Here is a 26,046-nt window from a genome sequence, read left to right as displayed (position 1 = left end):
TAATCTGCAAATAACACTTGCAAATTGACATTGATTGCTCTGTCGCATTAGTGCTGGGTGTTTTGGAAACTAACGTGTGAAGGCAGGGCATAATTAGTAAGCAGTTCCGGGCATGAGCCCGGCATCAAAGATGCCCCCTAAGTTTGCCTGGGCAAGCACAGAGTCGGGAAACTTCATTTCAAAACTCCCTCTTTCACCAAAACATCCGTTTCTACACCTTGAAAGTAATGCTTGGGGGAAAATAGTCCTTAAGCTCCCTTTCAGTACTAATGAATAGGAGCAGCAGCTGGAGTTGTGTCCGTCGCGGCTCGTCTTGCGGCTGAGGGATACATTAGATATTCATTTGAGAACCTCCGCCCCTCCCGGACCCGCAAAGTCTCGAGGCCTCCTTGATGCGCAATTTGTCCCTTCTATCGGCCCGTAGGCGTCGTTTGGGATTGGCTGATAGAGTCACCTGAGCGTTTGTTCTCCCGGGGCAACATGGCGACGCCCAAGAAGTAACTTCAGAAACGTGTTCCGTTCAGGATTCCTGGTTTGCTCTCGCTGTCGTTGCACCGGAAAAGGTGAGAAAGGCCCGTGTGCGAAGCGGCGTGGCCCGATCCGGCCCGGCCCGGGAGGTGCTGACCCGGATGTCAGGCTCCAAGATTGCCTTCCATCTGGGGTGGGCGGCCGCCGCGGAGGGAGGTCTCGATTACAGGCTGTGTAGCCCCAGTCTCGTTGGGGACGTGAAGGGGGGAACGGTGTGAAACCAAGCGCTGCCTTGAGCCTGGGGGCCTCCGGCGAAAGACACCAGCCCAGGGCGGCGTCCCACTTCCGGGCTGTGGGAAGTCAAGAGCCCGGTGGAGATTTAATCAATTGCAATTTTCCTTTTTTAAAAATAGGCAAGTTAAGGCCGTGCATAAGCAGAAAGTCGCTGGTTCTGCGCTGGAGAAGGCGGGGGGCTGGGACCATGAGATTGTGGGTAGCTTTATCTAAAACTCTCTGGTCACTAAGACTTTCGCTGTTTCTTCCCTCCTCCATCAAACAAGAGCGCCCAGTCGCTGCCCATTGGAATTGCTCCGGGGTTCAAGTTCCCATCTGCAGCTTCCGAGCCCTGTGTATGGAGGGGACAAAGATTCCTCCCCTCAAAGGTCCCGCCGCAGCTGATATGGAAAACGGGGCCCATGCGGAGCAGCCCCCGCCTGAGGCGGAACCGGGGGAAACGGTGATCTCCGAGGGAGCGGCCAGGATTGTTTTTCCTAACAGCAATGAAGTGTTTTACAACCCAGTCCAGGAGTTCAACAGAGACCTAACGTGAGTGTCCGTTCCAGACACAGCAAGGACCGGGCTCAGGGATCGGGCTCGCCAAGGCTAGAGGCTGGGATTGTCAAATGTAGCTGGGTCAGATCCGCCCCCTTCGGGACCGGATCCTCCCAGGCTGACAGAAGGGTGGGGGTGGAGGGCGCCTCTGCTCACGGCCCTAACCCCATCCCTCAGATGTGCCGTCATGACGGAGTTCGCGCGGATGAAGCTCTCCCCCAAAGGGATTCAGAGTGAGACCCTTCCTGTAACACTTCCTTCCTCTCCGATTCCCCCTGCCCGTGACTGGCCAGAGATAGATCACATTCGGGGGCTTCTCATAGCTCTACCGGTTTCCTTTTTGGGAGGATGTTAGAGTGGCTCTGGGTCTCCCATGCTTCCCCAAGTCCGGAGTCTGGGCAATCAGGGAAGCCCCTGGAAAAGTTCTGTGATCCCAAATACTTGGGAGATAGGTGTCAAGGGGAGGGTTGAAGGAACCTCCCTTGCGGGGTGGGCCTCCCTGGGAGGAGAGATGTGCGGACTTCCCTGGGGAAAGGGGAGGAGGAGGCGGATCGTTCCCTTACACCAGGATGGTTTGGGTGGCTGTAGTTGAGGTGCCAGGTGAGGAGAAGCTGCAGAAGGTGATTGTGAACCTGGCTGAGTCGGAGAAGGAAAGCACGGAGCCCCCTCCCAGGGACCAGCCCCAGACAGCAGCCGTGGGGAATGTCTGCGAGGTGGGTCTTTATGGGGGTTGGGAGGGTCTGGTCGGATTGGGAGGGAGATTGGACCTACCAATTTGACCTGATTTGTCTTTCTCTAGGGGGGGTTGCGGGTGTTGGAGGGCTTGGCAGCATCGGGCCTGCGCTCCATCCGCTTTGCCAAGGAGGTCCCAGGTCTCCAAGCAGTGATAGCAAATGATGCCTCCGCCCGGGCTGTGGACCTCATACGCTGCAATATCCAGCTGAACAATGTTGGTCACCTGGTCCAGCCTAACCTAGCTGATGCTCGGTATGAATGCCAGGGTGGGGGAGGGGGGGTTGCAGCAGGTCTGGCTCGCCCTAGTAACCCCGGGTGCTTCTTCCCCAGCCTGCTGATGTATGAGCACCAAAGGGGAGCTCAGCGATTTGATGTCATTGACCTAGACCCTTACGGAAGCCCGGCCACGTTCCTAGATGCTGCAGTGCAGGCTGTGTCTGAAGGAGGTAACAAAGCAGGAAAAGGCCCCTTCTGGCCTAGAAAGTGATGGGGCTGATTTAAGGGTCTCTAAAGGCCATGTCAGTTTTAGAGGCAGCCTCTAGCTCCCGTCTGTGACCCTGCGTCTCATTCTCCCCAATACTCCCAAGGCCTGCTATGTGTGACCTGCACTGACATGGCTGTGATGGCAGGGAACAGCAGCGAGACATGTTACAGCAAATACGGAGCCATGTCCATCAAGAGCAAAGCCTGTCATGAAATGGTAAGGGCTCCAGGGCCTTCCACCTCTTGCTGTGCTTCTGGTTCTGGAATGAATCAAGAGTCAGAGTCAGTAAATGTTTACTAAGCACCTACTGTGTGCTGGGCACTGGGTCAGAGCTGGTCAAAAGGAAGACCTTCAACAGTTGCTGATCAGATGGGAGGGGACAACACAGAGAAAACAGAAGTGTCAGCTGAGGGGATGAAGTGGAGTGGGTCCCAAAAAGGCACTGCCACCTAGAAGGAACAGCCTTAGGTAATGACTGGAGGAGCAGAGTTCAAACTCTTCCTCTGCTCCTTACTTCCCTTCTCCCAGCCTTAGTAGGAAGAGCACGCATGTAGAATTCACAAGACCTCAGCTGGAATGTCAGCTCTGCTAGTTACTACCTATGTGACATTGGACATGTCTTCATTGTTCCTGAGGACTTGCTCTCCCCTTCACCTAGTCATCTCGTTAAGGGAAAGTGGAAGTCTACACAAAGGAGGTTGGCCCAATCCCCTTTCAGCATTTTGTGGCTTTAGGACCCTTGATATCACAAGAAAGAGTGCTAGGTGGACATTGGCGTCTCGGCCTAGAGGACCTGGATTCCAATTCTGACTGCCGTTTACTTTTTTTTGGCAAGGCATTTGGGGTTCAGTGATTGCCCAGGTCACCAGCTAGTGTTAAATGCCTGAGGTCCTCCTGGCTTCAGGGCCGGTGCTCCATCCACCTCACCGTCTTGCTGCCCAATGCCATTTTCTCTTGGTGTGATCATGTGGAAGTCATCCTCCTTCTCTATAGAAGAGAAAGGTTAGGTCCGGTTAGTCTGTGATTTGCTGGCAGTCCCATGGTCCTTTTGATAACCTCTCTCCAGGCACTAAGAATCGTGCTGCACAGCCTAGACCTTCGGGCCAACTGCTACCAACGCTACATCGTCCCCGTGCTCAGCGTCAGCGCCGACTTCTACATCCGGGTCTTTGTTCGCGTGTACACAGGCCAGGCCAAAGTCAAAGCCTCAGCCAGGTCAGGGGCGGTCTAGAACCCCCGGGGCCACGGGCACGATCCTCTGTGCAGAAGGCGCGGGGTGGACCAACGTGAACCAAGGAGGGCTTCCCGGAAGTGGGCAGCCTGGGCTGGTTAAGGAACTAGAAGGGGCAGGGCAGCCTGGCTGAAAATCCCCCCCATACTTCTCCCCCCTTATCTGTTCCTAGTAAGCAGGGATTCGTGTTCCAGTGTGTTGGCTGTGGTTCCTTCCATTTGCAAAGACTGGGCAAGGCAGTGAACAGTGGTGGACGGTAAATCAGGAGGCTTTTGTGGAGGGTTGGGGCTGGGTCAGGAAAACAGTGTGTGGAGAAAAAAGCGACGACCATTGTTAAAGACCAAGTAATTAGGGCTGGGAGGGCATGTGAAGGCCAGAGTGGGACAGCTGAGCGGGGCCTGGGCAGGTGGAGGAGGGCCAGGAAGTCGGCTCAAGGCCAGGGGCCGAGGCAGCTACATCTGGCTCACCACTCTCGCCCGTGTCTGCTCCCATCCCCACAGGGTGAAGTTCTCTGCGGCCACAGGCCCCCCAGTGGGCTCTGAGTGTGAGCACTGTGGGCAGCGCCATCAGGTGAGCCACCGGCTGGGCCGTGCCAAGGGCAAGGGGAGGGTGCCAGAGCGGCCACTGTTCTCATCCCCACCTGTTTATGTGTCCACAGCTAGCCGGCCCTCTGTGGGCAGAGCCCATCCATGACCTGGACTTCGTGGCTCAGGTCCTGGCTGCTGTCAGCAGGAACCCGGGGCGTTTCCGGACGTCTGCAAGGATCCGGGGGGTCCTGAGCATGGTCACTGAGGTGGGGGTCCCAGGCCCCTGCTGGGGTGCTTAGGGAGAGCTGGAATTCACATGTCCCCCGACCCTCCCCTCTGCATATCCCCTCTGCTTCCAGGAGCTGCCCGACGTCCCCCTGTACTACACTCTGGACCAGCTGAGCAGTACCATTCACTGCAACACACCCAGTCTCCTACAGCTCCGGTAAGGGGCACAACCCAGCCGTACCCAGAGGCAGGCCCAAGGGGTCAGGACAGTGGGCACGGAGCACACACCCAAACGCGTGTTTAATCCCAGTTGCCCGTGCAGACAAGCAGAAGCAGGCACGGGAAACGGGCACCCACAGGGTCCCCTGTGCGATGCCCATGGGCCCAGGGCTGGGGTCGGGAGCTTCAGGCAGCTGTACTTCTCCGACTCCCAGCTCTGCCCTCTTACACGCCGGCTTCCGAGTGAGCCTCTCTCACGCCTGTAAAAATGCAGTGAAAACAGACGTCCCGCCCTCGGTGCTCTGGGACATCATGCGCTGCTGGGTGAGTGTCCGGGAGGAGAGCTGGAGGCCGGGACGACCCAGGATCCGCCTGGCCCTCACCGCCTCCTCCCCCTCCCCCCAGGAGAAAGAGAACCCTGTGAAACGAGAGCGCCTCTCAGAGACCAGCCCGGCCTTCCACATCCTCAAAGTCGAGCCCAGGTATGGGGGGCGTGGGCAGACGAGCATGGGCACCGAGACCTGCCTTCGGCTCGGCACACATTCTGTGTCCCTGCGGGGGGCATGGGGTGACCAGGCAAAACTGAACGAGCCCCCAAGGATCTCGGGTCCTCCGTGAGATGCTGTGGCCACTGACAGACACACGGGCGGAGCCATATGCACACTCACACCCCTGACACACCCCACACCCCACACTGTCCCCAAGGCTCCAGGCGAACTTCTCCATCCGGGACGATGCTAACCCCAGCTCCCGACAGCAGGGACTCCAGCGATTCCAGGCGAATCCCGAAGCCAACTGGGGGCCAAAAGCCCGAGCCCGGTCTGGGTAAGAGGACCTTGGGGGCCGGAGCAGGAGGGATGGGAGCAGGGCTCGGAGCCGAAGGGCCCCTGCTGAGGAGGTTACTGCCCCTAGGGGGAAGGCCCCCTTCGAGCTGGTGGAGAAGCGGCGACAGCTCCAGAACAAACGGAAGGAGCCCAGTAAGGACCAGGGCACTGAGAAGCTCAAGGCCTTCCCTTGCAAGAAGTTCAAACAGGTGGTGCTTTCCTCCTACCTGTGCTCTCCTTGTTTATGGGCAGCTTCCTCTAATCTTCCTTCTCCCTTCTAGTCTCTTCTTCCCTTTGGTATTAGGGTTGGGGAGGCTCTGCCCCTGGCTAACCCCATTCCCGTCTCCCCCCAGGGAACCTGCTTTTTGGGGAATGAATGCTGTTACTCGCACAGCCCTGAGGAGCCCCGGCTCGAGCCTGAGCCCAGCCCGGATTCCTTGTCTTGAGGTCCTCTCTGACTCTACTCCCTTTGGACTCAGATAATAAAGTTAAAGGACTCCCCCCTCCACACAAGCGAGGCGCCAATTGCTCTTGCTGGGTTTGGGGGTTTAAAGGGTGGGAGGAGACTCTGGCAAAGACGAGGCTCTGGGATCTGGGACTGGGCAGGGAGGGCCCTCTGTCAGTGAAGATTCTGGAGACTGAGAAATATGGATTATATGAGTCTTAGAAGCTTTGTGTCTTAGAGCATAGGGCTGTCTTTGTCTATTTAATTGTAGTTTATTTGTTCCAATTATATGCAAAGATAGTTTTCAACATTTGCTTTTAGGAGATCTTGATTCCAGGCTTTTCTTCCTTGGACCCTCCCCTCCCCAAGACAACCAATCTGATATAGGTTATATATGCAGAGTCACATTTAACATTCTTAGTTTAGCGTCATCCACTGCCAATACAAAGTCAAAACAAACCGTCCATGCTCAAGGAGCCCACGTTTTACTGAGCTGACAAGTTCTCTTACGAACAAATCCAGAATTGTTTCAGAGAGCACTGAGCCAGGGGAAAAATTGAGCCTTGAGGAAGCTGGGCTTATTTGTGGGCAGTTGTGAATGATTTAAAAGATGGAGAGAGAATGAAGATTAGAGAGGTGATTTTGCAGGCAATTTGCAGTAGAAAAAGCCCTGGCTCCATATAAAATAAGGAGTTTCATGTTTTGGATTTCCATATATACAGCCCTTGTGATCTTAGGGGACAAACGGAGGCGGCATCTAGCCATGGCCAAGAGAGGAATCGCCTCTTCCTCAGAGAAGAGAATGTGGTTTTTTGCCGAGGCAATTGGGGTTAAGGGATTGCCTGGGGTCACACAGCCAGGAAGTATTAAGTGTCTGAGGTCAAATTTGAACTCAAATCTTCCTGACTTTCGGCCTGGTGCTCTCTCCACTGCGCCACCTAGCTGCTCCTGAGAATGGGGTTTTTAATGACAAGTGTGAGGCTAGGTGAGAAGGCCAGAAAAGGTAGTGTGGGAAATTTGGGTAGACGGGATGGGTTGGGGAGGGACGGAGGAGGCGGTTTACGGCGGTGAGTTTGAGTTGCCAGTTCTGACGGGCCATGGGTGATGCGCCGGGGCGGGCAGGATGGAGGCAGGCTGTAGGGGGCGCTGTTTTAAAGTGTGGCGGGAGAGTACTTTGTGTGTGAGTTGGCCACGGGGAAGAACGGGAACCCCGGAATCCCTGCCACGGAGTGTGTCTGAGCCGATTCCAGCGGCCGGCCACACGGGGGCAGTGGGGACGCTGAGCCGCAGGCACTTTTGAACTTGGCCGCGCAGCGGCGGGATTGCGAAGCTCGCTCCCGAGGTGCCCCGTACTCTCCCTGCCGTCCCGAGAGGGCGGGCCTCGACCTCCGTTTCTGCTCGTCCTGGGGGGCGTTCGGAGATTCGGGAGGTGCCATTGGAGGCAGCGTTGGCAGAGGGGGGTGCGAAGTCCCCTGGCCTTGGAGTTAGAGGGCCTGGATTCGAATCTTGCCCCTGTCTTTGACTAGCTGAACGACCACTGTCGGGCACTCTGCAGACCAAGGAGGATGGACTTAACGGTTCGTCTCTAGTTGCTTTAGGGACACCCCTCCCAACACACACACTCAGGCACACGCCTCTTGTCCGCACCACCCCTCTAGGGGGCCAGGGTTTGGGAAGAGTCTGGACAGCTCCAACCACGTGTTCTCCGGACCTCGGGGCCCTTTCTCTTCCAGGCCGGCAACTGGGCTTTCAGATTTCGGCCCGCCGCCCTGGCCAATCCCCGACGACCTATCCCTGCCTGCCCCGTCTGGGATGGGATGGGGGGGGGGGGCCTCGCTGTACTTGGTGCTCTCGCTCTAATCAGGGGGCCCCCGAGCGGCTTAGCAGGGGCGGGGGGAGGAGGGGGTCCCGCTCTGGGCCAAGTCCTGGAGCTGGCGAGCAGGAAACACCTGGCGGGGCCGCGGATGCAGCCTACGCGTGTTTCCTGTCCGGCTTCCGCCCCTGCGGGGAGGAGAGAGATTGGGGGGAGGTGGAAGGAATAGAACGAGGCGGGGCGGGGCCCAAAAAGGGAGAAAAGCCCCGGAGACCGATGGGGCGGGAGGTGCAGTCTGCACGTGGGCAGCAGCTCCCTTTCCTGCTGGGGCCCTCAGTTTCCCCCTTTCTACAGAGGGAGCAAATTTAGACTAGAGGACTTCTCCTAAGAGATCTTCCGGTGCCGAATCCTCAGTTCTGAGTATTTCTGTGAATCTCTGCCCATTCTGGGCCCGCCTAATCGTGGGCGATAAGCCACGCTTGCCTTTCTTCTAAGGAAGATTGTTCGGGAAGTAAACGTTTCATGGACTTACGCTCTGGTTTTATGTTCCATAGTCTGTACAAGTAAAGGTTCCGGCACGAAAGATTCCTCTCATTTCTGTTACTGTCTTTCCGGTTGTAAAAAGAGGGAACTGTGTGATCCCTGAGGTAGCCACATACCTGCCTTTGCAAGTTAGTCTCCAAAAAGTGACCTACTCAGGGTCATACTTTCAGGTGTGTGGGGTGGGGAGTTGTATTTTATTTACATTTTGGGTCATGTGTGTACAGAAATCCCACTATAGTAATCATAGGATGAGACAAGACCTATAGTTTTTCCTATAAACATGGTCACGTAACTGTCAAAGACAGAATTTGGTTCCAGATCTTCCCAATTCCAAGACTTGATTCACAATTCCGGGCTAATTCTGAAGTGTCAATAAAGGCATGTCCCCTCCCCTCCCCACATACATAAATGTATACTGCCATGTGACTGTTTGAATAGGCTTGTTGTATAAATCTGTGTCTGTGAATATTTGGGTACACTAATCTATGCAAGGTATCAGAAGAGGGAATATTCACCCCTTTTCTATTCCCGAACAAGGAGGTGTTTAATCTGGACCAGGAAGTAAGGCCTGAAACTCAAGAGTCTCCCCCAAATAAATTTTCCCCAAGTAATTTGAGGAGAGGGTGTCAAAACTGGTGTGTCAAGAGAACTGCCCAGTTCCTACCTACTCCTCTGCTTCCATCCTAGCCCTGGACCCTCCCTTCAATCCAGAGAAAAGCACCAACACACCCCCTCCAGTCAGATGTCCATCGTTTTTATAAAGTGCGTTTCTGAGGTGCCTTCATAAGATAAAGTGAGGCCGGATTCTAATAACTTGGTCATGTGGGAAGATCACTAAATTTGGAGTCTGAAGGCTTGGCTCACCTGTAGGAGGGGGCTCATGGGACTTTAGATAAATGTGTGACTCCGCCTCCTTCCCTCTCAAACTATTTCTCTAACCAATGAATTTTGGAAAAGATCTCTTAAGTTCTCTTCTAAGAGAATTTAAGCAAGTTCTCTTGCTTGAAGCTTAGGCCTGGGATGGAGGAGGGCAGGGAGAGATCGAGGTCAGAGGTGGTGGACAAAAACATCCTGGAAAAACTCATTGGGCTCCTTCCCCATCCATCTCTAACTCTGAGGAAGGGGGAGTGTCGACCCAAGATGTCTCCATAAGCTTTCACCTTTTATGTACCTGTTTATCTAGGGATGTTTTCTGACTCCAAGCTGAGGAAGAAAAGAGATATTCCTTTCCAAATTTCCCTGTGGGGAGGGGAGTGGAAAGCTAGAAAAGACTTAGTATGGAAATAGTGTAACCTCAAGAACCCAAGTAATTTCTCCCTGTTCTCCTGGGGTGGAGGTACTGAGGAATGTAATGCTTCCAGAAAGCCCAGACCCCTGTTTCTAAGGCTTTCTGAGTCTCCTGAGACAGCTTCTGAGGTCACTTTGCCTGTCCCCTTCCAATCCCTTCACAACCTACTCACCACAGGACAGTGGATGGGATGGGGGATAAAGAGGGGAGAAGCAGATAAAGTCCTGGGAGCCTATAGTGTTCAGAGCCCAAAACTCTTGATTTTGGGACACCAGGGAGGAGAGATTTACTGGGGGAAAAGGGAAGGTGTTTAAAGAAAGAGGAACAGAGGCTTATGGGGGGGTGGTGTCAGAACACACAGTCACAGGATCAGCAATTCAGGAAGGAGTGTGCCCTCCCTCATCCATATGGACCCACAGCCTGAAATCCATGTCAATCCATTTTAGGGGAAGGGAGAGTTAAGGGGGAATTGAGTGGGGTTGGGAACAAGATTAATAACAAAATAGCCCAGAACTCTCAGCCTTAAAGGGTTCGAAGGAGACTGGGAGCTCTTGGGGGAGGGGAGGTAGAGAATAGGGAGTGGTAAAGCTTCCTTACACACTTCCCCAAACTGGAAGGGTCTCATGAACAGCTCAGAACTTCATACCACGCCCACTACCTCCAGCCCAAAAAGGAGCCTAGTGTGGTAGAAAGAACAGTGGATTTAGGGCCAGATGACGCTGATTTGAATCCTGGTTCTACCGATTACTGTGTGACCTTGGACAAGATCGCTGGCATTCAGTTTCTCCATCTGTAAAATGAGAGGTCTTGTCTTTAAGGTTCATTCAGCTTTAAAATCTGTAATCCTTTCCCCCCTTTTAATTAGAGAAACTCCTTGTAAAAGCAGGAGGGTTCATTAGGGGAATGGAACCCAGAGAAGAAAATGACTTGTCTGGTCATATACCCATATACAGTGTGCCTCGATCAACTCCAAGTCTTGGGGAACTCTTGACAACTTGTGGGGAGCCAAGGGCACGGTCCCCCAAAGGAGATGGGAAATAAGCATAGTTGTGGTCGTTCTTCAGCTTCCACCTGAGCTCTAGACAGCAGTCAAATGGGCAGGGTCTTGGCGACCTGGTACTTGAAGATCCCTCCCCATTTCCTCCAGGGTCGGCACCAGCCCAGAATCCTTATCAGCCCTGGCCAGGCAGTCCCCAGGCCTTATCTGCCCCTCCAGAGCATCCTCCGCCTCCGGGGAGGAAACCCGCCAGAGGAGGGGGTGGTGAAGAGGGCGGGCTGGGAGGACTGGGGGCGGGGGCCACGGGAGGCTGCGTTTCCTCTGAGCTGCACACTGAGTCAGGGTGGAGGGAGCCTGGCTGGACCCAGCGGCTGGAGGGGGCAGCCCTGGAGGATCCTGGAGGCAGTGGGGCTTGAGGGTAAGAGTGGGAAGGGGAGAGGGATGGCATGTAGTGGGTGGCAGGTGACTGGGATTTTAGACCCTGCTCTACACAGCCTGGAGCCTTCAGACCCTGGCACACGTGTCCTCGGCCTTTCGGGCCCTGGCACATAATACCCTAGGCCTCTTAGACCCTGATACACATGTCCTGGGGGCTTCAGACTCCGGCCCACATGGCCTAGGCCTCAGACTCTGGCACACACACCCCTGGACAAAGAGAATTTTAACCCAACCTCCTCTGGATTATTTTTTTTTTTCAATCTCCTTTAGATTCTAACCCAACCTTCCCCTCTCCCCCCCCCCCCCCCCAGTTCTTGATACTTCCTCTAGGCCTGGGCCTTAAGCCCCATGTTCCCCGCCCCCAGGGAAGTCCCCTTCTCCTACTCAAAGAGTCTGATCAGGTGAAACCTGTCAGAAAGAAACTGCTAAATCTAAACATCAACGCCCCAAATCTCAGAATCAGCCCCCAAGATCAAAAGCTGGAAACCACAGACCAGACAGATTTGCCCAAGAGGGCTTCTTGCTGGGGTTCATGTGGGTTCTTCTGGGGGCCTGGTTGGGGAACAGGGAAAGAAAGGAGCCCCAGAACTCAGAAGATACACTGCATGTGGCTGGGAACTTCTTTGGTTAGTGGGAAAACTGATGAACATTGGGGTTTATGGAATAGGCCTCCCAAGATCACACAGGAAAGATGAACTTCAAGGGCAGACCCCCAACTTCCCGTAACCCCATGATCTCTCCATTCCTCCACGTGTTTACTTCTGGGGGCTGATATCCCTTCTGTAATGGACAGAACCCTAACTGATCCTGAGGATTCCTTCCTTCCCTGTCCCCCAGGAGGGAGGGAGGCTGTCTAGTTTCCCCTGAGTCTCTTAAGAATAGCCTCCTAAGAATATGTCTATGTCCTTCCCAGATCCCAGGAAACCCCACTCTCAGTGAAAAGAATCTCATTGTGAAGTCAGAAGATACTAGCTTCACTGTTTGAATCTTCTGACACAAGTCTGAACTAAGTCTCTTTGAACCTCAGTTTCCTCCTCTGTAAAATAGAGATAATTCTACCTCATAGTCTTATTTGAATTATTTGAAGGCTCCAATAAGATCATGACTCAAGGCTTTTAGAGATAAATACTATCATTATAATCCAGGCTGCTTAGCCCAAAGTGCCCCCTTTCCACCTTTTTACTAACTCAAGTGATGGGCCACAAGGTTATTAGACCATAACTAGGATCAGAGGAATTCAATCTGGAAGAGCCTGAGATGATCTGGTCCAAACTGCCTCCTTGTTTTATAAGTGAGGAAATTAGGGTGAAAGGAAAGCATCCAATTCCTTAAGGTTGCCCCAACAGAAAGGAGCAGAGGTAGGATTAGAACTGGCACCCCCTTGTTCCAGGCTGTTTCTATAACTGCCCTGATACAAGTAGCTTAAAGGATCTTGAACTGGAAGAGAATTTAGAAATCACTTTTCATCTGGAGAAACTGAGGCCCAGAAGAGAAAGGACTTGCCCAGCTAGCATTCAAACACCAACTCCTTCCTTTTCTGCTTTCTTGTTTCTGGGGGTCCCCAACTCAGGAATTAACTTGGGACCTGAGTATATCGTGGGCAGGGCATGGGAGGCCGTGAAGATGGAGGTCATGAGCCGTCCTTCCCTTCTGCAGGTGAGCACCAGTCCCATTGAGAAGCCATCATCCTCTGGGTCCATGTGCCCTCCAGGGGACTCTGTGAAGTTGGGCCACACCATGATGGAGAAACTAGAGGCTGCGCCTACCCTCTCCTGCTCAGCTCCCTCCCCCACCCCCAGCAGCTCCTCCCCTTTGTCCGAGCCCGAACCCAGCAGCCCCCAGGATGGGGACAATGGCCACCCTGTCTCATCCCCATCACCCCCCAAGCTGCCACCCCACGTGCCTGTCATCAGCCTGGGCCACAGCAAGCCGCCCGCCATGGCCACCACTGAGCTCGCCACTCCTTCCCCACTGCCCTCCCTAGTCCCCATTTCTGCCCTGACAGCCGGCCCACCGCCGCTGGCCTTAGGTGGCCTGCTCCCGACACACTACCACCCACACCCCTTTCTAAGCAGGTCAGTCTTGGGCTGGTCCTATCTCTCCTAAGGGTTGTGGAAGGGCATCCTAGTTCTGGGGGAGAAGGAATCAAGGGGAAGGGGGCACATCTTGCCTACCCTGAACCTGCTGTCCTGCTGTCCTGGGCTCCTAGGCCTGGGGAGGGGAGGGGGAGCAGGTCTGGGCGCTCAGTGACCCCATGTCCCTCTCAGCGTCTACATCGGCACCGCTGGCTCCTTCAGCATCTTCCCCAGCAGCAGACTGAAGCGACGGCCCAGCCACTGTGAGCCCGACCTAAATGAGGGTAAGTGTGTGTGTGTGTGTGTGTGTGTGTGTGTGCGCGCACCATGCGGTCCTCGGACTTCACTAGGAGATCCGGAGCTCTCCTTATCCAGAGGTTCTGCCAGTATTGTCACCCAGAGACACACACAGCAATGGCAGTCGTATATAGTGTCACAGAAGCAGTGACAGCACAACCAGGCTCTCACACATAAATAGTCAGATGGTGATAGACATACACAGAGAATTCAGCTATTTTTTTTTTTAGGAAACTAATAAGTGAAAGGCATCTATGCTAGGTCCTACTAACACACAGACAAAAAGAACATCCCCCCACCTTCAAGGAGTTTCTATTCCACTGGAGAATGCAACATGTATATGGCTGACTGACTGGGGGAAAAAAGATGATTTGAAGGAGAACTGATAACTGTATAGTGTAAATTTTGTGAAGCAGAATAATGTGAAATAGGTCTACCAAAAAAGGCAAGCCTGAATCAGATCAGGAAAGAGTCTGTGTTAGAGGTAATAAGCACTTTGAGGAGGGAATGAATGACCTTTTGTTTTAGGAATATTAATTTGGCATCTGTGGAGGGAGGGATGGGAGATGGGAAGAGATTGGAGAAAATTTGGAGGCTATTGCCATAATCCAGTCGATGTGGACCAGTGTGAGAGGCCCTAGGGACCTGAACTAGGTTAATAGTGATGAGGAAAGAGAAGAGGGCAGATATCAGGAATGGTGAGTCTTGGGAACTGACTGGATAAGGGGCTAGATGGACAGTCCTGGATAATACCTAGCTTGGAGCTGCACAGGGACAGCCATGCCCCCAGGAGTTACTCACATACATCTCGGCTGAACAGACTCACATAGAATTAGTCACACAGTCACAGACATCTCATGTACAGAGCACTGATGACAGAAGAATTTCAGCCCCACTGAGTGACCACCAAACCAAGAGCATCCCTGTCCTTTCTGGAGTCCAGATTCACTAAGCCCTGCAAGGATTCTCAGTTTCAGGGATTCTTACCTTGGGGAGAGATTTCAGGAGGTTTTTTCACTGACCTCTAACTGAAATTCAATTATTCAAAAACCTTCTTCTGAGAAGGGACCGCTGGGCTTCACAATGCTGCCCGAGGTCTGTTCACAAGAATGGATAATGTCTGAATTAGATGTGCCCAGGGCCGCTGTCCTGGGGGGAAGAGGAAGCTGGAGCGCAGAGAGACCGGAGGGAGGCCTGGCCCAGACCGCGGGGTGGGTTGGAAAGCGGCTACAACCGCGGCCCATCGCAGGAAGGGGGAATTAAGAGGCCTAGTCTAAAGCTGGGGTTCAAGGAAGCGGGCCTGGGCAGCCGGAGTCACCGGCCGGCTGGAAGGTGCAGGGGGAAGACACTGGCCTCCCGACACCGCTCTCGGGCCGTTTCCTTCGCAGGGCATCAGCCTCTAAAGGTGGCTCGCCGCGTGTTCACCAACAGCCGGGAGCGCTGGCGGCAACAGAACGTGAATGGGGCCTTCGCGGAGCTGCGCAAACTGCTGCCCACGCATCCGCCCGACCGGAAGCTGAGCAAAAACGAGGTGCTTCGTCTGGCCCTCAAGTACATCGGCTTCCTGGGCCGGCTGCTTCGGGACCAGGCAGCCGCCCTGGCCCCGGCCCCGGCCCCGGCCGTGGCTCCGGCTGGAGGAGCTCCGCGCAAGCGGGAGCGCAGCGCTGCGGGCGCGGGCGTGGGCGAGGGCACGCGCCGAGGGTCGGGGCGCCGAGCAGAGGCGGTGCGCTCCCCTCCGGCGCTCCCGCCCACGCCCGCTTCCCCTCGCCGGGATGGAGCTGAGCCACACGTCAAGGGCAAGTGCTCGCTGCGGGACAGGACGGCCGTGGGATGCCAATCTCGGTGACCCCCGCAGGAAGGGGTACAAGGGCATCTGCGTGGACCCCAGGAGGACACCGCCCCAGAGTAGCGAAGGGGCCTCCGTAGAGCATATAGTGCCTGGACTGTCCTGAATATTGGCAGAACCGCCCCGTCCTCCTGGTCAATCCCCAAGATCGAATGGATCTCGTGGGGAGAGGGACGGGGCCGGGAGGTGCAGCCGTCGCCAGTCGGGAGAAATGAGTGCTCTGGCTGCTGGCAGGGGCCCGGCACTGGTCTAGGTTGCCTCCCCCAGGTACACGCGGATGGGCGAGAGGGCATCCAGTGTCACCGGAAATCGGGCTCTGACATTACCTCTCGCCCCCTTGGCACGCTAAGCCTTCCCCACCATAACCTGCTTTTTATCTGCTTTGCAGTCGGCTTGGCCCAGAAGCCTAAATGTCCTCCATTCGAGGACAGTTTTCTCTCGGGGTTGGGGTTTAAAACGAAGAACAAAGTGGACATCGAAATAGTGCCTTTATTCCCGCTGGGCCAATGCCTTGGGGAAAAAAGCGGGAGGGGGAGAAAAAGAATAAAAAAAAATTTTTTTTAACACTGTTAGAGCTGGAAAGGGATCTTAGACAACTAGTTTAACGTTCCTATTTTATAGACCAGAGAGCCAGCGTAGGGAATAGAGAGCTGGACTAGGAGCCAAGAAAGACCTCAAGGTTCACCTCAGGCACATAATGGTTGGGATGACCAAATGACAACTTTTGGGTTCTTTGGGCGACTCCAAGTCGCTAAAAAGTTGTCGACCTGCACTGATAGAGGAAGTTCTCACATCATGAAAGCTCACGTCCAGAACCTATGCCATCCTACTACAAAGAGAAACTGGGGCTCCAAGTTGGGATGGGGGGGAACGAATCTTAAACTAACGGAGATATGACTCTAGCCCTGCGGTTTCTTGTTCAGACCCAGGAGTTTCCCGACCGAGTAGAAGCAGCCCAGTCCCTTTTCTGAGTTCCCCAATTCCCTCTCTCGGTTATTTGTGAAATCACTTTAGAGCTTCAGGGACTTCGCCCTAGTAATACTGGAGGAAATGGGCGTCATCTTCACCCCCGGGTCGGTTTTTAGAATTCTTTTAAAATGTGAAACGGGGCCCTTTGCTCCTTTGGAACAAGTACCCAGGAACAAGAAAAGAGTCCCAGAGTGAAGTGCCTATAGCTCACAAAGTTGTAATCAGTAGTGGAGCCAGGATCTGGACTGTTACTCTAAATCCCACAGCTCGGGTGAAAAAAAAAGCCCCAGGAGACATCGAATTTCCCCTGGCTTCAACCCACACCTCGCCCTCACCGCCCCCACCCTCCATCCGTTCTCGCGAGGGTTCAAGGTCTCTTCGTCTTTGTTTTTTCTTTATTTCTTTATTTCACATACACATTAGCCATTCAATGGAGAAGCTGGAGAGAGTCAGGCAAAGATGGTGTAACAGAAGCGCAGTGACAGGGGCCAGGGCGGGAGAAGGGGCAGGGCAGGGGATGGGGAACATACGGGCTGGCTGCCTACCTGCATTCCGCTAGGACACTGAAAACCCAGAAAACAAAACAGACAGTAAACTACCCTTGTTTCTTATGAATCTCAGTGCGGAGACGGGGAAGGGAAGGGAGGGGGACCAGGCTGAAGGAGGAGCAAAGGGACAGGGGGATGCTAAGGGGAAGCACACCAAATCCATTAGTACTATATAGAGATACTCATATATACTGCGTTTCTTAGCCTAAGAAGAAACTTGTTTGACGGGACGGGCGGCTTTGCTGTCCGCGATGCTGGTGCTGTCCGGGCGCATGGATCTCCGGGGAAGGGGGCGTGAAAGGAAAGGGGGTAAAGGGCTATATAGTGCGGCTGGCCCAGGCTGGCGTGGGGAGTGGTATCCCGGGGAGCGCCCCGGGGGTAGGATGGGCTGGAGGCCCTTGGATTCTCCATTGGGAGGGAGGGGGACAAAGTCCTCTTGACTTTATTGCTCCTTTTGTGTGTGTGTAATTTTGTTCAGTGTGGTTCCGGGGGTCGGGCGGAGGGTCTGGATTGGGAAAGGGAGTGGGAATTCATCTGATCATCTGGTCCACTCAGCCCCTTTGGGAGCCAGAGCTCGGCGTCCACTCCACCAGCACGGGGGAGAGGGGTGGGATTGAGGAGAAGGCACTAGGTTGGCCGGCCAGCGCGGGGTGAGGGGGGGTGTAAGGCAAGTCGATCGGGTTGTGTTGCATGTTGTGTGTGTTGTGTGTGTGTGTTGTGTGTTGTATGTATGTGTGAGTGCGGTGGGGTTAGGAGGGGGCCGGTGTTATTTGAGTTAGCAGGTTTGGTCCTTCCCTGAAGCGTCAAACCCTTTCCACAGCCTCCGGCGGGCGCTCTGTGCGGCCGGTCTGCCAGGGGTACTGAGTGGGGCGGGGGTACGAGGGGGGCGCCGGGGAAGGGAAGGGGAGAGGAAACTAACCAACTTGCAGAGCGCTCCCTGGACAATGCTGGTGTGGGGCAAGTTGGCGTCTGGCTCAAAGAAAGGCGCTCGAGGGGGTGGCGTCGGTGACTGGACACTGACCTCTGCAGGGGGCGGGGACGGGGAGGGGCCTCTGTGTCCGGATGGGGAATGGGGTGGCCCCTGGCCAGGGGTCCCCAGGAGATCCGCGCCAGCCCAGGGCAGCCGCGCCCAGCCGCCGAGCGCAAACCGCTGTCCCGTGCGTTAACATAACAAAGGGCTATGCGTGGTTCCTAACGTGCGGTATGATACTTAACTGGTTCATAAACTGACGTATAATAGAGTTGGGTGGGTTTTTTTTTAATGTACTTTATAATGTACAAAGCACCAGGATTTTTTTATTTTTTTTTATTTTTAACTTTTTTCTTTTTAAAAATTTTCCTCTCGTCCTTTTCCTCTCTGATTCTGTGATGTTTAAATGTGGTTTAAATGTGGAAATCCTTCCTTCAGCCCTCCCACCGACCCCGAGAACAGACGGCGACGCAGGGCAAGCCCCGGTTCAGCCTCGTCCACGCAGGCAAACGGCTTCAAGAAAGAAAAAAAGAAACAACCGAAAACGAACGAACGAACGAAAAAAAAAAAAAAAAACAACGAAAAAAAAAAAAAAACAAACAAACGGAAAACCCACTTGGGCGTCGGTGCCCGCACATGGCGGGCGGCCCGTTTCTTTAGTGTCCCCAGAGCCGCGAGGACATTGCAACAAAAATAGACTTTTTTCTTCTTCTTAACAATCTCTAACATACAAAGATAGGAAAACTCTCCAATGCATTGCACTTGGTTCAATGAAAAAAAAAAAGTTCATTCCCCCGTATATATATTTTTGTTTTTTTTTTTTTAAAAAAGGTTTTTGTGTTTTTTCTTTTTTTTTTTTCTAACAGTCCCCGCTTCCTGTCGCCACCGCCGCCTCCTGCCCTCAAACCGAAATGATGGTAATCAGGGAAACAAACGGATTCCATGCAAATCCCCACCCACCCACCCCCCCACCATTGCCGCGGCCCGCTTCTATCTTGCTCTACCATCCCCCCTCCCCCGTCCCCCAACCAAGACGACTCTAAGCCGAGACTGTCCTAATTTGGGGGTTCCCTGTACCCTCCCTTCACCTCAGACTGCCCCCCACCTAGGCTGGGCAAGGAGGTGAGGCACACGCAGCTGGCCTGCAGCTTTATACCTAGTGCGAGGAGGGAGCAGCTGAGGCTCCCCAAAATCCCAAGCCAGGGCCTGGCTCCGTGAGGTTAGGGACACATACAAGGCCCAGGCACGGAGGTTTGTGCGTGGCAACGATTGTCTGGGGGGAAGTCCCCAGGAAAAGAGGTGGGTGGGAGTGGAGACGGGAAGGGGGCTGGCCAGGCCAGCTTTGGGCTCTTCCCTCTCCTCTCCCTGCTGCAGGTCTGACCCTGTTTTGCCGACCGAACTGGAAAATCATTGCACTTTGACCAGGAATCGCCCCTGGCCCCAGCCCGGCCCCAGCCACCCCAAGCCAGCTTCCTAACACCACCCTGAGTGGGGAGAGGAGTCAGCACTTACAGGGAGGCCCAAACCCCCAATTCCATTCCTCCTTTCTCCTCCCCTCTCTTTCCTGGTCCTTTTCCAAGGCTGCAGATAGGGACAGACACACACACTCCACTTGAAAAACTAAAAACCTCTTGTGGCTGAGTTTAGGAGGGGAGGGTCTCCCTCAGCTTTCCTTATGGGTAGGTCTGAGGCTCCTAACTAGTTTTCCTTACCCTCCCCCCTCCTCTTAGGGTTGCCCTACCCTTTGCTGATCACACCATCCACAGCCTTTAACCAATGCAAAATCACCAACAATAGAGTCCATGGCTCCCCCCAACCCGGTGCAATGTTGGACTGAGGCTCCCAACCTGTCTTTGTGTTTCCATAGAATGTGTGTGTGAGAGAGAAGAGGAGAAGAGAAGAAAAAAGAAGAGAAAGACAAGAGAAAGGAGAGGAGAAATAAACACCACAGAGAAGCTAGGAGGGGGTAAGGCACAGAGAGAGAAGTCACACAGAGTGAGAAGGAAGTCCTGGAGAACCTGGAGCCCATCTATCTAGGGATGTTCAGTGGGCTTGGAGGCCCCCCCGGCCCCTGGCCCTTTGCCCTTGCCCAACCCAGTCTAGAGAGGAGCCGGAAACCAAATGAATGGCTCTGGGCCTTCCTCCTTGGTCTGAGCCCATCCCTGGGGAGGGGAAGGGGCAGAGAGGAGCAACTTTCTAGGACATGTTGATTTCTTTTTGTTCCCAATTTGATAACAATTTCCCAACTACAACAGGAAAAAAAAAAATACAGCTAAAAACTGGCTAGAGGAAAGCAGGGAAGGAAAGAGGGGATGGAAGAGAAAAAGAGGGAGAGTTAAGCTCTGGAATACTAAAGGAAGTACACCACCACCGAACCATTATCTCTAAAGGAACATAAATTGAGAGCAAGTCTGTGAACACAAAGCCTACCTAGGGTAGAGGCGACTTAGCGTCCCAGCCGAAAAGCTCTCAAGAGGCGGGCAGCCAGCTGTGGACCTGGGGCCGGTGTGACTGGCTCCTCGGCTCCTCCAATCCAGCTTCGGGCTTCGCCAATCCAGCTGATGCCCTGGATGTTGGGTCTTTTGGGCCAGCCCAGGAGGCCAGGGCCAGGGTTATTAAGCCTCTCTGGGTTATTTTTCACAGGGAGGATGGATGGAAGGACTTGCTGGTGTTTTGGAAAAGCTGGGTTAGAGGAAAAGTTTAAGAGGGAGAAAAGAGCAAAGGAGATACTTGGGGGGCCGGAGGGGGCTGGTTCTCCCTTTGCTCAAACTGTCTTCCCGGGGTCCAAGTTCCAGAACAGGTCTCGCTCCTTCCCATCGATTTTGGGCCCTGTCTCCAGGGGGCTAGTAGAGGAGGGAGGCCAATGTAGAACAATGGAGCATCCAAGGAAACGAGAGGGAGAGTCTGGGGAGGGGGGACAGCTGGCTGGTCCTGTTGAGAGCGTTTCAACTTGTTCCTATAGACTGTACATAATGATAAGATGACATGAAAGCTATCATCAAGGCTGGTGTGGGGTAAGAGTGACTCTAGGGAAGAGGGTACAATATTGGGCTAGGTCTATTCCAGGGGCAGACTCTGCCTCTCTTCCAATGGGCTCCAGTGAACTGGCACCCCCCTCCAGGCCAAGTGCATATCAAAACTCAGCTCCCTCTACCCTGGTGCATAAGAATACAAACATAAAACAACTTCAGTGGTTCCAGGAAGGCATCAAGGGCCTCACTGGATCCCTGGCCAGGCCTAGCTCTCGGGGGCTCTCCTTCCCAGGCCTTCGGGGGTCCTGGGTGCCAGAACAATGGAAAGAAGCCTTAGAAAGCACCCTGACCCACATACCCCAACCAAGGTCAGATCAGGTTCAACTGCCCGTGCTGGAGGAACGGGACCAAGGCTAGGAGGAGCAAGGGGCAGAAAGGATTCAAGACCCTTGAGATTTCTATGATGGAAACACCTCACTGAAGCCAGTTCTTCCAGCTCCCAGGGAGCAGCGGGCCTGAGGTGTGCTGGGGAGGGTGCTTTGTCGTTTAGCAAAGAGACAGGGCAGGAGTTGGGACCTCCTAGCCGGGTTGGTTATGCATTGGAAAACTTTTCAACTTTCACTTCTTTCGCCTCGGCTTTTGCCTGGGTTGTAGCCAGGAGGCCCCAGTAGTATAAAGTGTAGTGTAGTGTGTGTGTGTATGTGTGTGTCTGTGTCTGTGTGTAGGGATGTAAAGGTGTAGGGAGTGGACAGGGGACCGCTCCTTGTCACCCTTTTTTGTTTGTGTTTGGTTTTTTTTTGTTTTTTTTTTTTTTCAAATTTCTGTTTTCCCCAGTTTTCCTTTCCTCCTGGCTGCTGGTGTGTGGCTCCACCCCAGGCCCCTTCTTCTGGGTCCTGACAGCTGGGCTGGGCTCTGTGGGTGCCAGAAGGGATCCCCTGGCAGGAGAGGGTAGAGTGGATGATGACTTTTAAATTTTGCTTTTTGGTGGGGTGGGACTAGTTGGGCTGAGCTGGGCTGGGGGATTTTTCCATGTCTCAAAATCTCTTCTTCCCCCTTTTTCCTCTTCTTTCTTTTTCTTGTAGATCTCGTCAGAGGAACCAGGACTGGAGAGGGATAAGAAAGGACAAGAGAATGAAAATGTGCTGGGGCTCTAGGCCAGATGGCTTCATGACCTGACCGCCTCAGTGAGTGTGCCCTCCTCACAGGAGCCTCGGCTCCCTCCCCTCATCCCAGGGGGCCAGAGCAGTAATGCACCCTAGAAAAGAGTCACCAAATTGCCACTCTCTCTGGACCCCCTACCCCCTTCCCAGATGGCCCCCTGCCCCCAGTGCCAGGGAGCCCAGCTGGCCTTCCTGTGGGCACTCTGCCCAGTGGGTAGGACCCCCATAGCTGGAGCTGGCACAGTCCTGGGATTTGGTCACGTTTCCAATTGTTTGGGTTTCTGTGCGAGTTCTGGGGGGTGGGGGGTGGAGAGAAGGAGGATGCCAGGCTGGGGCTTTTGTCCCTAGGGTATGTGTGTGTGTGCCGGTGGGGGGGGAGCTTCTGTTCGATTTTCCCTCACTCTGTCTCCTTGGATTGAAAGCTCAAGCTCCCGTCTGTACATCCCAGAAGCGGCCCCACCAGCTGAAAGGTTAGGGGCACGGGGTGTGCGTGGGGAGGGGGCCTGGGTGAGGCACCACATGGCACTGATACACTCCCTGGCAGTGCCAACCCCAAGGGGAAGGGCCGTGTCACAGAGCCTGTTACCATCTGCAGCCTCCTGCTCGCACAAGGGAAGCCGCTCCCCCCGACTGCTCGGGACCTCTGGGGATCCGCGGAGCGGCGCTTCCCGCCGGCGGCCAGCAGGGAGCGCTGTGCTCCCACAGAATCTCGCCTCGTGGGCTCCGGCGCCCGAGTGCAAACGGGATTATCGGTTGGTGCTCACGGACAGAGAAGCCCTCTCCCCTCTGCCCGCTCCCCCGCTCCTCACCCGCCCAGGGCTGGTCTCCTCTGCTGCGGGAGGGACTGCCCGCCCCCCGGGCTCGTTTGTCCGGCGCGGGGAGAAACCGTGCCCACGCCTTCTGGGTGCCCTGGCTGGGGGCAGCCCGACTCCGGGCAGGAGAAATTTCAGCGGACGCTCTCGGACACCGCCGTAATTATTCTCGCTAACCACCGAGCGGAATAATTAATAAATTATAATTATGCATAAATAATTAATAAATAAAAGAATGATCACTCATTACCAGTGATCCGTGTTTCTGCGGGGCTGAGACGCTTACGAGAGCTCTAAACTTCCCATTTTATAGATAAGATAGCAGAGGTCTAGAGCTTGGGAGCGCAGCCGGGCCGAGCAGCAGGTCGAGGACCCGAGGTCCTCGCTGCCTCCTTCGGAAATTTCCCGCCCCGACCCTGTCTCCTCTGCGTAAGAGAGCTCAGGAAGAGGTCCTCGGAGGTCCTGGGTCCCCGACTAGAGAGCTTTCTATCGGGGCCTAGGACTCCTCCCCCCGGGCGCCGGGAGGGAAGCCGAGGCTGAGCGCCGTCGCTCCCCTCGCCCGTTAGGTCGTAGGCTCCTGAGGTCAGGAAGTCCCTTTTTTTGTCCCACCTCAGCACAGGGCCTGGCCAGTAGCAGACACTTACTACTGTCCAGGGAACTATGGATCAGGAGGACAACCTAGGGAGAAGGGAGAGCGCTGATGGGGCTAGACCTAAAGGAGTTCCTCATGTGGGGAAGCAAAAAGCAGCCCGTGCGCCTGACACTATGAGCCCTCTTAATGCTAGGACGGAAGAACTCACCTAGGGTCCTCATTCTCCCCCAGCCTCCCTATTCCACTGATAAAAGACCAAAGAAAGAAAGTCATTTCTCTGTCCACTTTAAGCCACTGCCTTCCCTCAGCCTCGGAAGCAGCGACTCAAGTCCTATTTTACACTGCTCTGGGTTTTGTTTCTGAGATCCCAAAGTCCACCTTTCTAGCATCAGGTTAGATTGGGACCAGATCACTGGTCCCAGAAGGAGACAAAGAAGGCAGCGCTGTAGGATGCAGCTGCTGGTTAAGGAAATAGGTCTCTGCAGAGAGCCAAGAAGCCAGAGTCTCCAGAGGTGTGAGCTGATGGCCTCTCCTGCCCCGGTACACAACTGGCTGGAGGAGGGAAGGAGGGAAGGAGGGATTAAAGGAGAGGTGGATAGTTGGGTGGGTGGATGAGTTTATCCATGAAGGCAGGAGGGAGGCCCCGAGTCTCAGAGCCAGAGACTGAGCGAGGGCATTTACTCTAATAAGTAGCTCAGGTAGGGGGTCAGAGCCCGCCCTCAGAATCTGAGAACCCAAATGGAAGCCTCTTATTGCACACTCCTTCTTGTCTCTTCCCCCAACTGATTAAAACATGGGACAAGGCACTGCCTGGGGAAAGGGAGCAAATTGTTGGAATTCTCTTTTCTTTCCTCACTCTTTTGTTCTCTCTCCATCTGGTGCTCTGGGGGATCAGCTAAAGTCACTGGTTACTGTGGTAACAGCACCCCCCCAACTTTAACCAACGGAGCACAGACCCCAAGCCCAAGGGACTTACAGTTTGTCCTGCTCTTTTGGCCCCCTCCCCAAACACAGACACCTATTTGCCAGCACCCCCTGCCTTGTGTGAATATTTAGGGGGGAAACTTTCCCAAACTTCCCATAACTTTGACTTGGCTAGAACACTTGACCCCAAATAACTAGCAGGAGAGAATTTGGGGTGGGGGTGGGGTACAATGGCAGTCATCCCTGGAGTGCTGTCAGAGCAGCCCAGGCCCCGGGGCTCTGGGCAGGCAGGAGGGGGATCCACTCAACCCTCTGTTTCTGTCTAGCCTAGAGCTATGTGGAAACCCAACTGGCCTCTCTTCCTCTGCCCACCCTCCTCCCCTCCTTCTTTCCCTCCTCTTTTCTCTCCCTTCTCCTCCCCTATGTCTCTCTCCCCCACTTTCTCTCTGTGTATCTGTCTCCTGTCTCTGTCTCTGTCTCTGTCTCTGTCTCTCTCTCTCTCTCTCTCTCTCTCTCTCTCTCTCTCTCTCTCTCTCTCTCTGTCTCTTCTTTCTCTTCCCCCTCTCCTCCCCCCTCTCTCCCAGTACTCTGCCAGCAGGGCTCTCTCGGCCTCCCTGGCACAGAGCTGAGGGGGCTGGCTCCAGCCCCTGCTCAGGGCCATTGTTTTTCTTCTCAACACCCCCAAGTTCAAGTTCATCTGGGTGTTACATCATGTCTGGTTGCTCTGGGAAACCAGACGGGTCAGACGTGACTCCGGGGAGAGGGGGTGGGAGGCAGGGAGGGGGGTTTGAAACTCCCCTCCCCTCCTTGCCGCTAGGGAGCTCTGAAGTTCTGAAGTTTGACAAAGTTGTTTCTTTTTTGCCTTTTTTCCCCTTTTTCTTTTTTTTCTTTTTCTTTTCTTTTTTCTTTTTTTTTCTTTTTTTGAGAGAGAGAAAAGGGGATGGGGGAGAAACCCAAACCACACAAAATTTCAACTAACTTTCTCTGGATGCAGGCCTGGTGGCAAAGACACTGAGCTTTAGCAGAAAGAGGACTGGCTTTTATTCTTCACCCACTCTTTTTTTCCTCCCTTTGGATTCTACTGCGGACTCTCACAAGGCTCAGGAGGAAGGGTAGACAAATCTGGGGTGGGGGGGGATGGAGCTCCAATAGACTTGACTGTAAAAGTCAAGAGGAGATTGGTATGTGCATAGCACTAGTGTGTGTATGTGTGTGGGTGTGTTTGGGGAGGGGGATGCTTGAAGTGAAGGACAGGGACATGGGAGAAGGGTGAAGGTTGCTCCTCATTTTGCCAAGAGCTTTTCTGAAATTCAATCCCATCTGAGTATCTGTGGAAGATTGTAGAGACTCAGTGTGTGTGCTTGTGTGCTTTTTGGGGGGGCGGGGGCTTCCTTTCTCCCAAATAGGACTGAGTTAGGGGACTGGAGGAGGGGGCTGTTATCCCAAGAGGGGTAGGCAGCAGTCAAAGAGCTGCCAACCTCAGCGTCCTGAGCCCAACCTGATTTGCTCTGCTCCACTCTCCCTTTCAGGCTCTCAGGCCCATAAGCTTCAAAAGTGGAAATTGTCCCGAACCTCAGCCAGAGCTGAGCCAACTAGCGGAATCAAGTCACCCAGGGCAGTGCCCTATTCCTCCTGGAAGGCCTGGAAGTTCAGACTTCCATGGCCTTCACAGCCTTCCCCATCCAGTCAGCCCAACCCCAGCACTGTGGCCTTGGCTGCCTTCCCCCAGGGCCCGGGCTGCCAGGGCTAATTAGCCAATTAGCTGATTAGCCTGTGAGCCTGGGGGCTGCCTGGGGAGGGAGGCAGGCTC

The 26,046-nt window shown here is 54.3% G+C and overlaps 3 protein-coding genes across 10 annotated transcripts in view; 2 read left to right on the top strand and 1 right to left on the bottom strand.

Annotated features, from left to right (window-relative positions):
• Positions 1-432: 432 nt before the first annotated feature.
• TRMT1 (tRNA methyltransferase 1) lies at positions 433-6,060 on the top strand. Its single transcript, XM_051971643.1, has 17 exons — positions 433-563; positions 1,029-1,293; positions 1,477-1,532; positions 1,888-2,012; positions 2,099-2,286; positions 2,365-2,480; positions 2,622-2,734; positions 3,585-3,733; positions 3,922-4,005; positions 4,250-4,319; positions 4,408-4,542; positions 4,636-4,721; positions 4,939-5,047; positions 5,129-5,205; positions 5,429-5,548; positions 5,636-5,756; positions 5,901-6,060. The coding sequence occupies exons 2-17, from the start codon at positions 1,100-1,102 to the stop codon at positions 5,991-5,993; spliced, it is 1,836 nt and encodes a 611-aa protein (XP_051827603.1). The 5' UTR covers positions 433-563; positions 1,029-1,099; the 3' UTR covers positions 5,994-6,060.
• A 4,654-nt stretch (positions 6,061-10,714) lies between these two features.
• On the top strand, positions 10,715-18,520 carry LYL1 (LYL1 basic helix-loop-helix family member). 3 transcript variants are annotated; one of them, XM_051971654.1, is made up of 4 exons: positions 10,715-11,051; positions 12,642-13,146; positions 13,339-13,430; positions 18,215-18,520. In XM_051971654.1, exons 1-4 carry the CDS (start codon positions 10,730-10,732, stop codon positions 18,490-18,492), a joined length of 1,197 nt encoding a protein of 398 aa, XP_051827614.1. In that variant the 5' UTR covers positions 10,715-10,729; the 3' UTR covers positions 18,493-18,520. The 3 variants fall into 3 exon arrangements, with proteins under 3 accessions (XP_051827614.1, XP_051827613.1, XP_051827615.1); XM_051971653.1 differs by lacking the exon at positions 18,215-18,520 and adding an exon at positions 14,832-15,858; XM_051971655.1 differs by lacking the exon at positions 18,215-18,520 and adding an exon at positions 14,832-15,858 and having other exon boundaries at positions 10,953-11,051; positions 12,728-13,146.
• The window catches only part of NFIX (nuclear factor I X), a 119,401-nt gene continuing 109,996 nt past the window's right edge, over positions 16,642-26,046 (bottom strand). For all 6 annotated transcript variants that reach the window (XM_051971647.1, XM_051971648.1, XM_051971646.1 and 3 more), the window contains one exon: positions 16,642-21,851. In XM_051971647.1, the coding sequence (XP_051827607.1) occupies positions 21,837-21,851 (15 nt within the window). In that variant the 3' untranslated portion in view covers positions 16,642-21,836. The remainder of the gene's footprint in view (positions 21,852-26,046) is intronic.

Source organism: Antechinus flavipes, chromosome 1 (genome assembly GCF_016432865.1).
Source record: "Antechinus flavipes isolate AdamAnt ecotype Samford, QLD, Australia chromosome 1, AdamAnt_v2, whole genome shotgun sequence".
NCBI lineage: Eukaryota > Metazoa > Chordata > Mammalia > Dasyuromorphia > Dasyuridae > Antechinus > Antechinus flavipes.
Note: the sequence above shows the minus strand (reverse complement) of the source record. Positions and strands in the feature narration are given on the sequence as shown.

Coding starts and splice junctions, on each gene's coding strand:
- TRMT1 (XM_051971643.1), top strand. CDS start 1,100: ATGGAGGGGACAAAGATTCCTCCCCTCAAAGGTCCCGCCGCAGCTGAT. Junction 2,287..2,364: donor CCTAACCTAGCTGATGCTCG/GTATGAATGCCA, acceptor CTTCTTCCCCAG/CCTGCTGATGTATGAGCACC. Junction 2,735..3,584: donor GCAAAGCCTGTCATGAAATG/GTAAGGGCTCCA, acceptor ACCTCTCTCCAG/GCACTAAGAATCGTGCTGCA.
- LYL1 (XM_051971653.1), top strand. CDS start 10,730: ATGGGCAGGGTCTTGGCGACCTGGTACTTGAAGATCCCTCCCCATTTC. Junction 11,052..12,641: donor GGAGGCAGTGGGGCTTGAGG/GTAAGAGTGGGA, acceptor TCCCCAACTCAG/GAATTAACTTGGGACCTGAG. Junction 13,147..13,338: donor CCACACCCCTTTCTAAGCAG/GTCAGTCTTGGG, acceptor TGTCCCTCTCAG/CGTCTACATCGGCACCGCTG.